Source organism: Zosterops lateralis (assembly GCF_965231275.1).
Source record: "Zosterops lateralis genome assembly, chromosome: 26".
Lineage (NCBI taxonomy): Eukaryota > Metazoa > Chordata > Aves > Passeriformes > Zosteropidae > Zosterops > Zosterops lateralis.
The window spans coordinates 2,687,323-2,698,793 of NC_139786.1; the positions used below are offsets into that span (position 1 = coordinate 2,687,323).

The 11,471-nt window shown below is 55.6% G+C and overlaps 1 protein-coding gene across 1 annotated transcript; it reads right to left on the minus strand.

The window, feature by feature from the left end:
- Positions 1-733: 733 nt before the first annotated feature.
- Positions 734-11,299, minus strand: DEF6 (DEF6 guanine nucleotide exchange factor). Its single transcript, XM_083878575.1, has 11 exons — positions 11,175-11,299; positions 7,246-7,386; positions 5,642-5,827; positions 4,039-4,266; positions 3,813-3,959; positions 3,524-3,632; positions 3,145-3,443; positions 2,592-2,758; positions 2,186-2,384; positions 1,706-1,796; positions 734-1,474 (listed from the first exon to the last, which is right to left on the minus strand). Exons 1-11 carry the CDS (start codon positions 11,268-11,270, stop codon positions 1,263-1,265), a joined length of 1,875 nt encoding a protein of 624 aa, XP_083734701.1. The 5' UTR covers positions 11,271-11,299; the 3' UTR covers positions 734-1,262.
- Positions 11,300-11,471: the final 172 nt, after the last annotated feature.

Here is an 11,471-nt window from a genome sequence, read left to right on the forward strand (position 1 = left end):
GGCGGGATCCTGTGTCCATGGGGCCTGGGCAGGATGGTGCGGAGCAGGCGGGGACCCCACAAGGGGACGGCTCAGGGCTCGGGGCCACCCCGCTATGGGAAGGGGGAGAGGTGATTGATGCATTTGACCCTGCAGTGCCCGTGCCCCCGCTGTGCGTCAGCTGTGTGGGACAGGGCCAGGCCACCCCACAGGGCACACTGAGCGCTTTGTCCCGGGGCCCTGCGGCCATGGTGGAAAAAAAACTGAGAAACGCTGTGAGACCGGTGACAGCGCCGTTCGAGGCCCGGGAGGAAACAGATCACAATCTCCCCAACGAACTCAGCTCATCTCTGAGCAGAGATTGAGTCGGGGCAGAGTTTACTCCCCAGGGCCTGTTCCAGGGGTGACCCTGGCTCTATGCCCCACACTATAAACACCCCAAAGGCACAGGTGACTGGGACTGCGTTTATACACAGGTGCTTGAAAAACCAACCCAAATGATGATGTATTATTGGGGCTTTTTTTGTTTTGTTCTGTGTCCCCCTTGGCCCTCCACACACACCAACCCAACATCTGCTGGTGGGGCCACTTTCCACAGGTTGTGGCTGATTGCTTTCAAAGGGCTTTTTCACACAGGGGGAATCCAAACCCTGCAGTGCCAAGGAAAGAGGGCTGGTGCCTGCAGGGCTGCCAGTGTGTGTGCAGTGTGTGCAGGAGGTCTGAGGCCAGTGGTTCCTCCAAAAACTTTATTGGTCATTAGTTTCTGCTAAGTGACTCCAGTACTTAGAGCCACTGCCAGGGAACAGAGTGGGAGCTGTAGTTGGGGACACCTGGCATGGTGTGAGGGTGACAAGAAGGCCCTGCTTGGTCAGTGCAGGTGTCTTGGCTGGTGGCAAGGCCCCACACCCTGGAGCACAGTGAAGTGATGTAAAAGGGTTGTTGTAGAAACAAAGAGGGAACTGTAGCCCTGAGCCACAGGGTCCTGACCCATCAGTGGCTCTTTTTTAGTACATGGAAACACAGAAAAAGGAGTTGAGTGCAGCAGTCCGAGGAGAAGATTCCACTGCCCCCTCCCCAGCACTGGGCTTGCCTGCGTCTCCTGGCGTGCGGTGGCTGCAGGTCTTTACTGACGGAAACGGGAACACCTCTGCCTTATGCAGTCTCCTGTAGGCTCTGTGCTGGTCCTTGCTTTGGCTCCAGCCAGAGATGGGTATACTGACCATCCACTTGGAGGGACAAGCTGAGCCCTGCCATCCCCAGCTGGGCTCTGCCATCCTGGTGGGCTAATTGGTGGGCTCTGTGGCCATGGTTTCTGCATCTGGAGATGGCAATGCACTGCTGTTCCCACCGTTGCTCACGGTTTCCTTGCTGTTTTCCCTCATGGGATCACTGCCTTTATCCTCCACCCTCAGCTTGAGTTTGAGGGAAGAATCTCTCCGTGACAGAAGGGGCTGGTAGCCAGTGAAGACTCCTCCACTCACATTTGTTCGCTTGTCTGGGGATGGACAGAAAAAGAGAGTTGTTTACCTGGGGCCCAAACTGACTGTTCAGCTGAGAAAAGGGTTTGTGGAGTCCCTCCTTGCAGGAGGCATTGTGGTATCTTCTCTGGGTGTCCTGCCAGCCACCAAATGCCCCCAAAAAGGGGAAGATGGGTGGGGGTCTGGGCTCATGCCCTGCTCTCAGGAGGTGCAGGGAAGGGTGGTCAGCTGGGTCAGCTGTCTCCTACCTCCTGGCCCGATGGGGTGCATCAGTCTGTTCATCTGGACGTTCCAGTGCTTGACGTTGGTGCTGGCCTGTCGCAGCTTCCGCTGGGCCGCCTGGCAGGGATGGAGGGAAGGGGTGAGCTGATGCCCCACTGCTCCTGATTGGGACTGTGGGCATGGGTTTCCCTTCCCTGAGTAAGCCTGGATTGGAGGTTCCCTCTGGGATGGAGACCCAGTTCACCCTCCTCTAGACCTTCTGTTCCCCCTCCAACCCTCCTCCCTTCACACACTCCCACTGTCAACATCACTTTGGACACCAGCACAGGCCAGGACACGCTTGTTCTGTCTCAGCCACTGCATCACACTGTGCCTGCACATGGCACAGCTCAGAGACTCTCATGGCAATTCCAGCTTGGTCCTCCCCAGTATGGAGGTGACTGGGAGGGCTGGAAAGTCCCCTGGGTTCACTGTGTCAAGAGATGTGGCACAGATGTGATGCTCACCATGACATCTTGGTCCACCCGCTGCCTGTTCACTCTCACTTCTTCCAGCTGCTTCTGCGCCTCTTCCAGGCACTTGTTCTTGTTCTCCATCTCCTGCTTGAGGACTTGCTTTTCCCTCTGAGTTTTGATGATATATTCTTCTTGCTCCTCCTTCAGCTTCATCAGCTGTTTCAGCTTCTCCTCTTCCTCAGCCAGTAGCCTGACAATGAAGAGCAAGAGGTGAGGAGATGTCTCCCTGCCATTTCTTCCACCAGCTTTCCCTGTCCCAGCCTGCATACTGGGAAGTCACCAGCACACCCCAGTACCCGGGAGCACTGAGCTGCCCTGGGTAGCACAACCCCATGCCCTGGGGATGTGCCCTGTGAGCAGGGCTGCCTGAGGAGGGGGAGAGATGCCCTAGTCCTACCTGGCCTGTGCATATCTCACAGCCTCCTCGTCCTGCCGCGCTTTCACCTCCTGCTGCAGGGCCTCCTGGAGCCTCTCCTGCATGTCCTCCAGCTCCAGGATGCGTTTGCGCTGCCGCTCTGCCTCTGCCTCCTTCAGGACCATCTCTGCCTGCATGGAGGCACGAGCCTGCGGCGGGGACAGGAGCCTTCAGTTGGCCAGGCCACCACCAGTGTCCCCAGAACTCACTAAGGACTGCTGGGTGGAGCAGCCCAGAGCAGGGGCAGCCCATGGTGACAGGTTCAAAGCAAAGCTGTTTCCCTTTTTGTCATTTGGAAGCAGTGCTGGATGTGAGGTCAGAAATGGGCTCCCTGTCCAGCCTGGCACCAGCACTCGCCTCTCACTGTCTCACAGCTAAAGCCCCTTGAGGCAGGTTGTCTTTATCTCTTACTCAAAGGGATCTCAGGCACAACAGAGCCCAGAGGTGATGGGTGGCAGCAGCACTTTACATCCAAACCCCAGAAGAAAGAAGCATTTACCCTGTGAGCACCACAGTCCATGTGGGTTGCACCCACCTGCTCAGCCTCCCTCAGCTGGATCTCCAGGGTCCTCTGCATCTCCTCGTGCTGCTGCCTCCGCCGCTGCTCCTCCTCCTGCAGCAGGATCTCTGCCTGCCTCTGGGCCTCCTTGAGCAGCTCCAGCTCCTGCAGCTTCCTCTCCTTTTCCTCCTGCAGCTGCTTGAGCCGTTGTGTCTCTTCCTCCTTGGCCGCCTTGCGCTGCTCCCGCTGCTCCCGCTGCTCTCGTCGCTTCTGCTTCAGGTCCTTGTGCAGGGACTTCTTTCCCTCTGCCTGCAGCCGGATGGCTGTTTGGATGGCTGGAGAGGGAGGGCAGGGTCAGTGGGGACATGCAGGGGGCATGGGGCAGCCGGGGAAGGGGCGTGGGGTGGGCACGGACCGAGTGTCCACTCCTGGCGCTGCCGAGTGTCGGAGGCGCTCATCTCGTAGGTGCGGGATGAGGTCTTCACACAGAACATGCACCTCTTCCCATCCTTGTCTGGCAGCACCTGCAGGGACAGGACACAGCACAGCATTACCCCCCATATCCCACCTTATCCTCCTGGCTTCAGCCACAGGACTGGCTCTCCCATGCTCATGGATGTGAAATCGTATGTTCTTGGGTCTCCCTCCCTTCCAGGGGTGTGAAGGGTCTGCTGTCCCCAAGCTGAGTGTGGCCTGGGCTGTACCTCCACACAGCAGTGCTTGTCCAACACGATGCTCCCCTTCTTCTCCTTCCGTTCCTCACTCATGTAGTAGGACAGGGAACTGGGCTTCAGCATGAACCACCGCTCTGACCAGTTCCTCCTCAGCTGGCCCTTCTTCCAGAGGTAGCCCTGCACCCGAGAGACACGGAGATCAAAACGGGGTGGGAGCAGGACGGAGCTTGTGCCCCAGAATATGTGGGCTCCTTGCCTGTTTGAGCACATCCTCGATGACCTCCTGGTACACCTCCTCCACGGCCATGCTGATGGCCTCCTGCTCGATGCCTCTCAGGAACCTCCCCGAGTTCACCATGTCAAGGAACTGCCAGACCGTGAGCCCTCCCTGCCCCTGCGGCTCCTGGGACAGGTAATCCTCCAGCTCGCAGGAGTTCAGCTCCACGTTCATGGCTGTGCAGATCTTCTTCAGCAGGTACTCCACCTGTGGGGAGGGGGACACTCAGTGACAGGAAGAAGCCAGAGCTGTCCCCACCCCCTCGACCCATTTTGGAGAGCCCAAGGCCACATCTCTCTCCAGCCTGGAAATCCTCCAGAGGGATCACCCTTTGTGATGGTTGAGGCATTCCAGGCAGCAGGCTGGCTCAGGAGACTGGAACTGGGTTAGAGTTTGACCTCTGCTGGGAGGTTTTTCCTTTTAACTCTAAAGCTGGGATGTTTTGGCTGGTTTGTCTGCAGAGTAAGAAAACTCTGTAGCAGTCAAGAGTACAGGCCAGCACTGCTGAACCCCATTCAGGACTGATGTCTCAAAGCCACAGTGAGCTCAGCACCACTGCTTTCCAAAAATCACTGGGGAGAAGCAGGGGAGACAGGTCCCTATGAGCATCATTTAAAAACTGCAAATAAAAGGAGTCAAGGTGGTTGACATGATGTGGGGAAGACTTATCCCAGCTCAAGTTTTGCTGCCAGCTCTCTTCTGCCCACAGTCTGGGGACTGAGTCTGGTGGGTGACTGCAGGGAGCCACGCAGGAAGGTGACACATCGCAGGGTCCCTGCACCCAGCTGGATTTTTTTATGTCATTTAATTGTGAGAAGGGCAAGATTTAAATGCAGTTGCTGAGGATGATTCAGTTTTTCATGGTCTGGGGAACAGGAAACACCTCTCCCAGGGCACAGGAAGTGCGGTCACCCTCCTACGTCTGCAGCATGATGCTTCTTGCCTTTTTTCTCCTCTCCTTTTTTTTTTTTTTTAATTTTGACTTTTCTGCTGATCTCAGGAGGTTTATGGGGTAGAAGACAACAGCAGCCATTTGCCCAGCCAAGTTCCTTCTGTTGAGGCCACTTGTGGCTTCTGCACTTGTGCGTTCTCCCCAGATCTGCCCCTGCTTCCCCATGAGGGTTTAATCTGACCCCAGAGAAAGGGAGAACCTTCCCCTCTAAATACTGTGGAATTTGGAGATTTGGAGATTACCAGCAGAGGCTTTTCTTTGGCTGGCACCTCAGCCTTAACCCTGCTCTGCTGGGCAGGGGCTGAGCACTGGGTGGCAGTGGCCACAGAGAGGGACAGACAGGTCTGCTCAGTCACTGCCCTCTAGGCATGAGAGCACTTTGGGTGAGTCTCCCCTCTAAAGTCCCCCTTCTTCTCCCTGGGCAGTGAGGGGCACAGCAGGGGTGTCCAGGGCAGACAGGCCCCTTGTCCCACCTCCAGCCTCCTCTCTCTCATCCCCTGGAACACCACATCTTGCAGGATGCAGTGGGACATGCCAGGAAGAGATAGTGGGACGTGTCACCCACAAATGTGGCTCTGCCAGCACATGGAGCCCTGGGAGGACAGGGGTGGGGGGAGAGGCAGGTCCTACCTCATCTGGCACCATAACAAGAGGGTATTTGTCTTCAGACAGAAAGTTGAAGAGACACCAGAGCTTGAAAGCATCCTGGTGGGATATGACACTGTTCCCATTCCGGTCGGGTTTGTAGTTCTTCTTTGCCGTCAGGGTCCAGCAGAGCTCATCAAAGTTTTCTTTGACAAAAGCTCCTTCCTCCACCTGCAGGCAGGAGTCAGGGGGTGAGTGGGAAGCTGAAGAGCTACAGAGGGAAGTTCTGGGGCAGGAAGTGCTGGAGAGAAGAAACCGTCACTCCTAAAACCTGTCCAGTGAGTAGCATGGGGTGATTGGCAGCACCAGCAGGAACCCTGGGGTGCAGCACAGGCAGGATGATGTGGAGCTCTCTAAGCCCACCTCCCCAGTGCCTCCATGGTTTGGGGTTTCTTGTTATCCCATTCAACCACAAAGAAGAACTGAGGAGTAAAGGGAAATTCTGGCCCAAGGGCAGCCAGCAGGAATGGCGCCTCCACAGCCTCGTCCCTGCTGCTGTTCTTTAACTGTGAGCTGCCCCAGGCAGCACATTTGGTACAGATGGGTGAACTGTGATGAGGGTCAGAGGAGCTCTGGCTGTCCCTTGGTGCTCTACCCTGGCTGTGTGATCACAGGAGCAAACTGTGGCCTGTAGCAGCAAAGCTGGAGGAAAAACTTTAGGTGGCAAAAACTAAAAGCTTCTCTTACTAGGAAAACCCATTTCCCCTTTTCAGGCTGACTCTGGGATTCTATTAGACATGGTGAAACCAGAAGAGGTGGGTTTAAAGATCACCTCCCAAAGAATCATGTGGGCAACTGGAAAGATTTTAGCCACTCTGTGATGGGGAGATTGGGCTGGGCTGACCTTGGGCATTTCCTGTTCTGGGCTGAGGGAGCTGGGGAAAGTTTTGCCCTTGCTTGCTGCAGACCAGATCCCTGCAGCCCAGATCAGCATTACTGGGCCAGGCTGGGCAGCTGCTGACCAGGTCTGGCCAAGGCAAAGATGGGAACAGGGATGGGGACTGGCACAGGGAGAAGAACACGAGGAGAGCAAGGGGAGTAAAGGGTTACTGCACCCAGCTCTGGCCCCTTTCTGTGAGCATACAGTGGAAGAAAGCTGTCAGTCATTCTTCCTCTCCTCACATGCCTGGAGGAAGCAGCACCCACAGACCAACCTCTGGCTGTGCCAGACAAAGGTGTCTTTGAACCGCGGAAAAAAGGGAGAAAGCCCCTGCCCACCCAACTCTGCTCCTGCTGCACCTCATCCTCCTCCCTCTCCTCTTTGCCGAATGAGGTCACACCTCAAATTTGAGCATGGCTGGAGAGGATAAAAGGGGCTGATTTCTCTCTCTGAGCCCTTCAGGAAATGTGGGTAGATACACTGCTCCGTCCAGAGCCATGACGTTAAGGGATGACTTCATCCTTGCCAGGGAGACACTGAGCATTAAAATTTCTCACTCATTTTGGCATTCACCTGAGCAGTCCCCATCTCTCTGCACCCTCTTTCCACCCACCAAGGCGTGTGATTTCCAAGAGCTAAGGGGACCTCCCAAGAACCTCAATGTCCTCATGTGAAGGACAGCAGTCTGGGGGATGACCAAGGAACTCACCTTGTCCAGGATGTACTTGTTGAGGTAGGGCATGTAGCCCTGGCTGGACACTGGCCCGTCGTCATCATCGCGGAAATGCTCTTCCAGTGCCACGGGGTCATGGGGGATGCACAGCACCGTGTACAGGTTGTGGGACAGCACCTGGCCAAGCACAAGGGCTGGTGAGAAGGTGAACAACCTCCAGCCCTGCCCCAGCACATCCCCAAGGTGCCAGCCCCTCACTCAGGCCCCTGGGGATTGTGCCCTGCATGGCATCACCTCCTGGGAGCCACAGCATCGAGTCAAGCTTTGGGTTTGGCATAATCTTCAAATGTAAACCTTAGAGAATATTTAGAAACAGGCAAAAATCGAGGGTTTTCTCACATTGGTTTCTTTTCTTGGCACGTGAGGAACTTCTTTCTTGAAAGGGCTGTTTCAGACCTCTCAGAGCAAACAGGAGTCGCTCTGATCTAGAAAAGCTGATAAGCCACCCCAAGCTACGCATTTGGCACAACCACAGCCCAGCCTGGCAGCAGCCACTGTCTGCTGGGGGCACAGAAAGTTGGAAACATGGAAATAGGAAAGGCTGGTGAGAAACTAAGCAAAGGTTTTGTCTGGAATGGAAGCAGACAATGGAGATCTGCAGACACACCATCCCCAGAAATACTCAGCAAGACCTGCCAACAGCCAGTTTTGTTCAAATCCCCCCCAAATAAATCATGTTTACAAGCTCATGGATTTCCCATGTGCTGGAAAGCCTGGAGCAAGGCTGCCCATGAGCACCACCAGCATCTCTAGCTTGTGATGCTGGGCAGGTGGTGCTCTCCTTGCTTTTACATGCCAGAAAGCAGGAGATGGTTAAACAAGTGTCCCACACTGAAACCTCCCCACTGCACCAGGATCTGCCAATGCAGCTTGCCAAGGATTCAAGAGAGGGGCTGGAGGAGATAGAACAGCATCCTTACTCCTCTGTGCAGGGCTGGAAATTTCCTCCCAGCAGGAGAGGAGCTGCCTGAGGCCATGATGGCTGCTGCAGCTGGAGACAGTTCTTGCTCGACCAGATTTTCATTCTCTTTTCCACCCTCTGGACCAATGGGATCAGCAGGACTCCACCCTGTGCTCACACAACAGGGCTGTAGCCCCAAGCAGTGCTGCTACAGCTATGCCTTTTGGGGTTCAGTGCAGCCCCAGGGTCCACACAGCAGTGGAAAGGCCTGGGAATATCATGGACATCCTCCAGGATGGTAACAAATCCATCAGGATGATTTGGAATCATATCCCATTCTGTTTCCAATGTGGGCCCTCATCTCCATCCTTCACCCCTCCTCCCAGAGCAACTCTAAACAGCCCTGTGAGGTCTCACTTGTGACCCTGGCCATGGGGGACACCCTGAGCCCCTCCCTCCATCCATCCTGGCACCCTGTGACCCAAAGCCCCTCCTCTCGCAGGGCTGTCACTGACAAAACAGAGAGAGAACCCTGACCTAGTCAGTGGTTGCATGACTGGAGATAGGAGAGGTGAGAAACATTGTGGGCTCTGAAATAGTGACAGGAGGAAGAGAATAACAGCAGGGGAGAGGGCTGCTACAAAAGCAGTTTGCTGGTACAGCCTTTCCCCTGTGGCGTGCAGGGGATGGCCAGGGGGCAGGGGTCTCCCTGACTCCTCCTAGTGCCCTGGATTCCTCTGAGCCTTGTTTCTGTTCTCCACCCTCTCCCACCGCTGTCACACCCATCGCCCATGAGCAGAGGTGCCCAAAAGCACCAGGGCAGTGCTCGCTATTTCCAGCCAGGCATGAGGGACCACACCCCATCCCACATCCACAGCCCTTCCAGCCCGGCCAGGGAGGGGGATGCAATGGCACTAAAGCTTCCCAAGAGCAGGGCTGGTGGTGTGCCTTGTGCTGGGAGCAAAACTACTAAACCTCACAGGGTGCGCAGCACCCGACCACAAGCTGTCCTTCCTTCCTGTGCACACACACACCTACACTCCCAGCGACATCTGCACACGCCTGCCTGCTCAGTGCCCCTGAGAGGAGCCCAACGGCTTCCCACAGCTGCAGCTTCACGGTGGAAACCCCAACATGTCCATAGCAACTGCCTGGAGAGTGGCCACAGCTCAGCTGCCGGTTCCCACCCAGCTCTGGGGCTGGTTCTGTCCTGTAGGGGCAAATCTGGGGTCTCTCCCACCCCTGTTTGAGACCCTTCATGCAGCAACACGCCCGGGTGAGGGAGCAGAGCACAGCCTGTCTCAGGGCTGAGCAGCCCTGGAAGAGTTTGGAGAGGGCTTGGTGGCTTTAGCACTTAATTGCTCAGAGCTGTGAGGCCCTGGATTCCTTCCTCACTGAACAGCGGCTGGCCTGCGTAGGCTGGGGCAAACTCGAGTGCTTTTGGGGGTGGAAACAAGCTCTCCCTGGCCTGGAGACAGTGGGAAAGTCATCCAGAGCTGAACTTTGCTGTTCAGTGACCTGCTGCCAACCCATTCCGTCACTGAAGGTGCGTGGGAGAACATCCCTTCCCCTCTGAAGTGTCCCCCTGGGTAAAGTCACTTCAGAGGTGCCACCCCCAGCATCCCCACAGCCCCTACATGATGGTTTGCAGACCTGCATGAACTGTCCATGAAACTGCCATTAAAATCAGACTCTCTGTGGTCTCAACATCATCACTGGTGATAAAGATCTCTCAGGACAAGCACTGCTGGTCCTTTTGGGTCCATCCCATGCCTGGGTCAGGCTCTGGACTCAGAGCAGTGGTGCAGGGGATGCTGTGAAGGGAGCACAGCAGCCCCTCTCAGGGATTAGCAAACTGAATTAAGCTCTGGCCTACTTTAGGATTTTCCTTAATTCCTTCAGCTATTTCTACAGTGTTAGCAGGTGAGTGTGGCTCGCAGGGCACATGGCACGAGTTCTGGGGAGCAGCTAAAGGCTCTCAGCCACAAAGGCTGAGCAGGAAGAGTCTGCCTTCCCCTGCTTCTCCTCCGGATCTCTGCTAACAAAACTCTTTAATTCTGGGGCAAAACACACACACCCCTCCCAAAGCCCAGCACTTTCCCTGCAGTCTGTCCTGGCGAAGCCCTATAAAACAGAGGGAATAGAGGAAAAGTGGGTCTTTTTGCAGTGGTTCAGATCTGGTCTTGCAGACCGGCAGTAGCTGGCAAGTCCTGACGCAATACCTCCCGTGCTCAGCATGTTCCTGCTCAGGTCCCTTCTCTCATCTCAGCTCGTGGCACCTACCAGCATTTCTAACCGCAGTGCCAGCCCGAGAAACAAAACGGATGAAAAAACACATTCCCACCGTGTGCAAGATTAAAAAAAATAATCAGTTATTCTCAGAGCCAAGGGGCTCCCTGGTGGGTTCCAGCAACCCTGGCCCGGGGGCAGAGAAAAAGGTTTTTAAAGCTATGATGGGTCTGATGAAGAGCTGAGGGCATGAGCCCTCTGAAAGCTGCTCAGAGAGGGGAGAAGGGAAAATGGAGAGTTTTAAAAAGTGCTTTATTATTTCTGGCCACACCACTGAGGAGTTTTTGTTTAAAAACAACCTGTCCCTACCTCCCAACTCACTGGCTCTGCAAGGAGAAACACAGGTGCTCCAGCAAGCAAGAAAATGTAAACAGAGTTTGGGCTCTTAAAAAGCCCCCTCTTATGTTGGCCATAAAAAGCACAAGAAACTGATAACTAAAATTTAAATTTCTTATCATTTTTTTTACCTAGAAAAGACATTTGAGCATGAATTCCCCCCTTTCTATTTTTTAAAGAGAGATGCCACAGAGCCTGAGAACAAGCGTGGGGGCAACAAGAAGATCTTATTGATCTGAATATTTAACAATTGCTCCGTGAAAACCCGCGGGGGATGCAAAGCAGCCCCGGACTTGCTTCACCCCTCCCTCCCTCCCTCCATCCCTCCATCCATCCATCCATCCGTGCGCCGGGGCCGCAGAGCTCCCCGGGGACTCACTTTGAGCTGAGATTTCGAGACTTTGCCGCTCTTCTCCACGTCCAGGGCGGTGAAGGCGTACCAGATGGACTTGAGCAGCTCGGCTCGCAGGTCCATGTCTGGCGGCGGCGGCGGCGGCTCTGCCGAGCCCGCGGATCCGGTTCCTGGAGCCGCCCGGGCGGGCGGGACGTGGGGCGGGAGCGCCGCCTGCTCGGGGCGCCCCGGGACCCCCCCGGGCCCCATCGCCGCTCCGAGCACCGCCGGGGCTCCCAGACCCTCTGCCGAGCTCGGCACAGACATCAAAAGGTCCGTCGTAAT

Excerpts from the sequence above, each read along its gene's own strand:
- DEF6 (XM_083878575.1), bottom strand. The coding sequence starts at position 11,270 with ATGGACCTGCGAGCCGAGCTGCTCAAGTCCATCTGGTACGCCTTCACC. Across the intron at positions 3,960-4,038 it reads TCGAGGATGTGCTCAAACAG|GGCTACCTCTGGAAGAAGGG; the intron begins GCAAGGAGCCCA and ends TCTCGGGTGCAG. Across the intron at positions 1,475-1,705 it reads GCACCCCATCGGGCCAGGAG|ACAAGCGAACAAATGTGAGT; the intron begins GTAGGAGACAGC and ends GTCCATCCCCAG.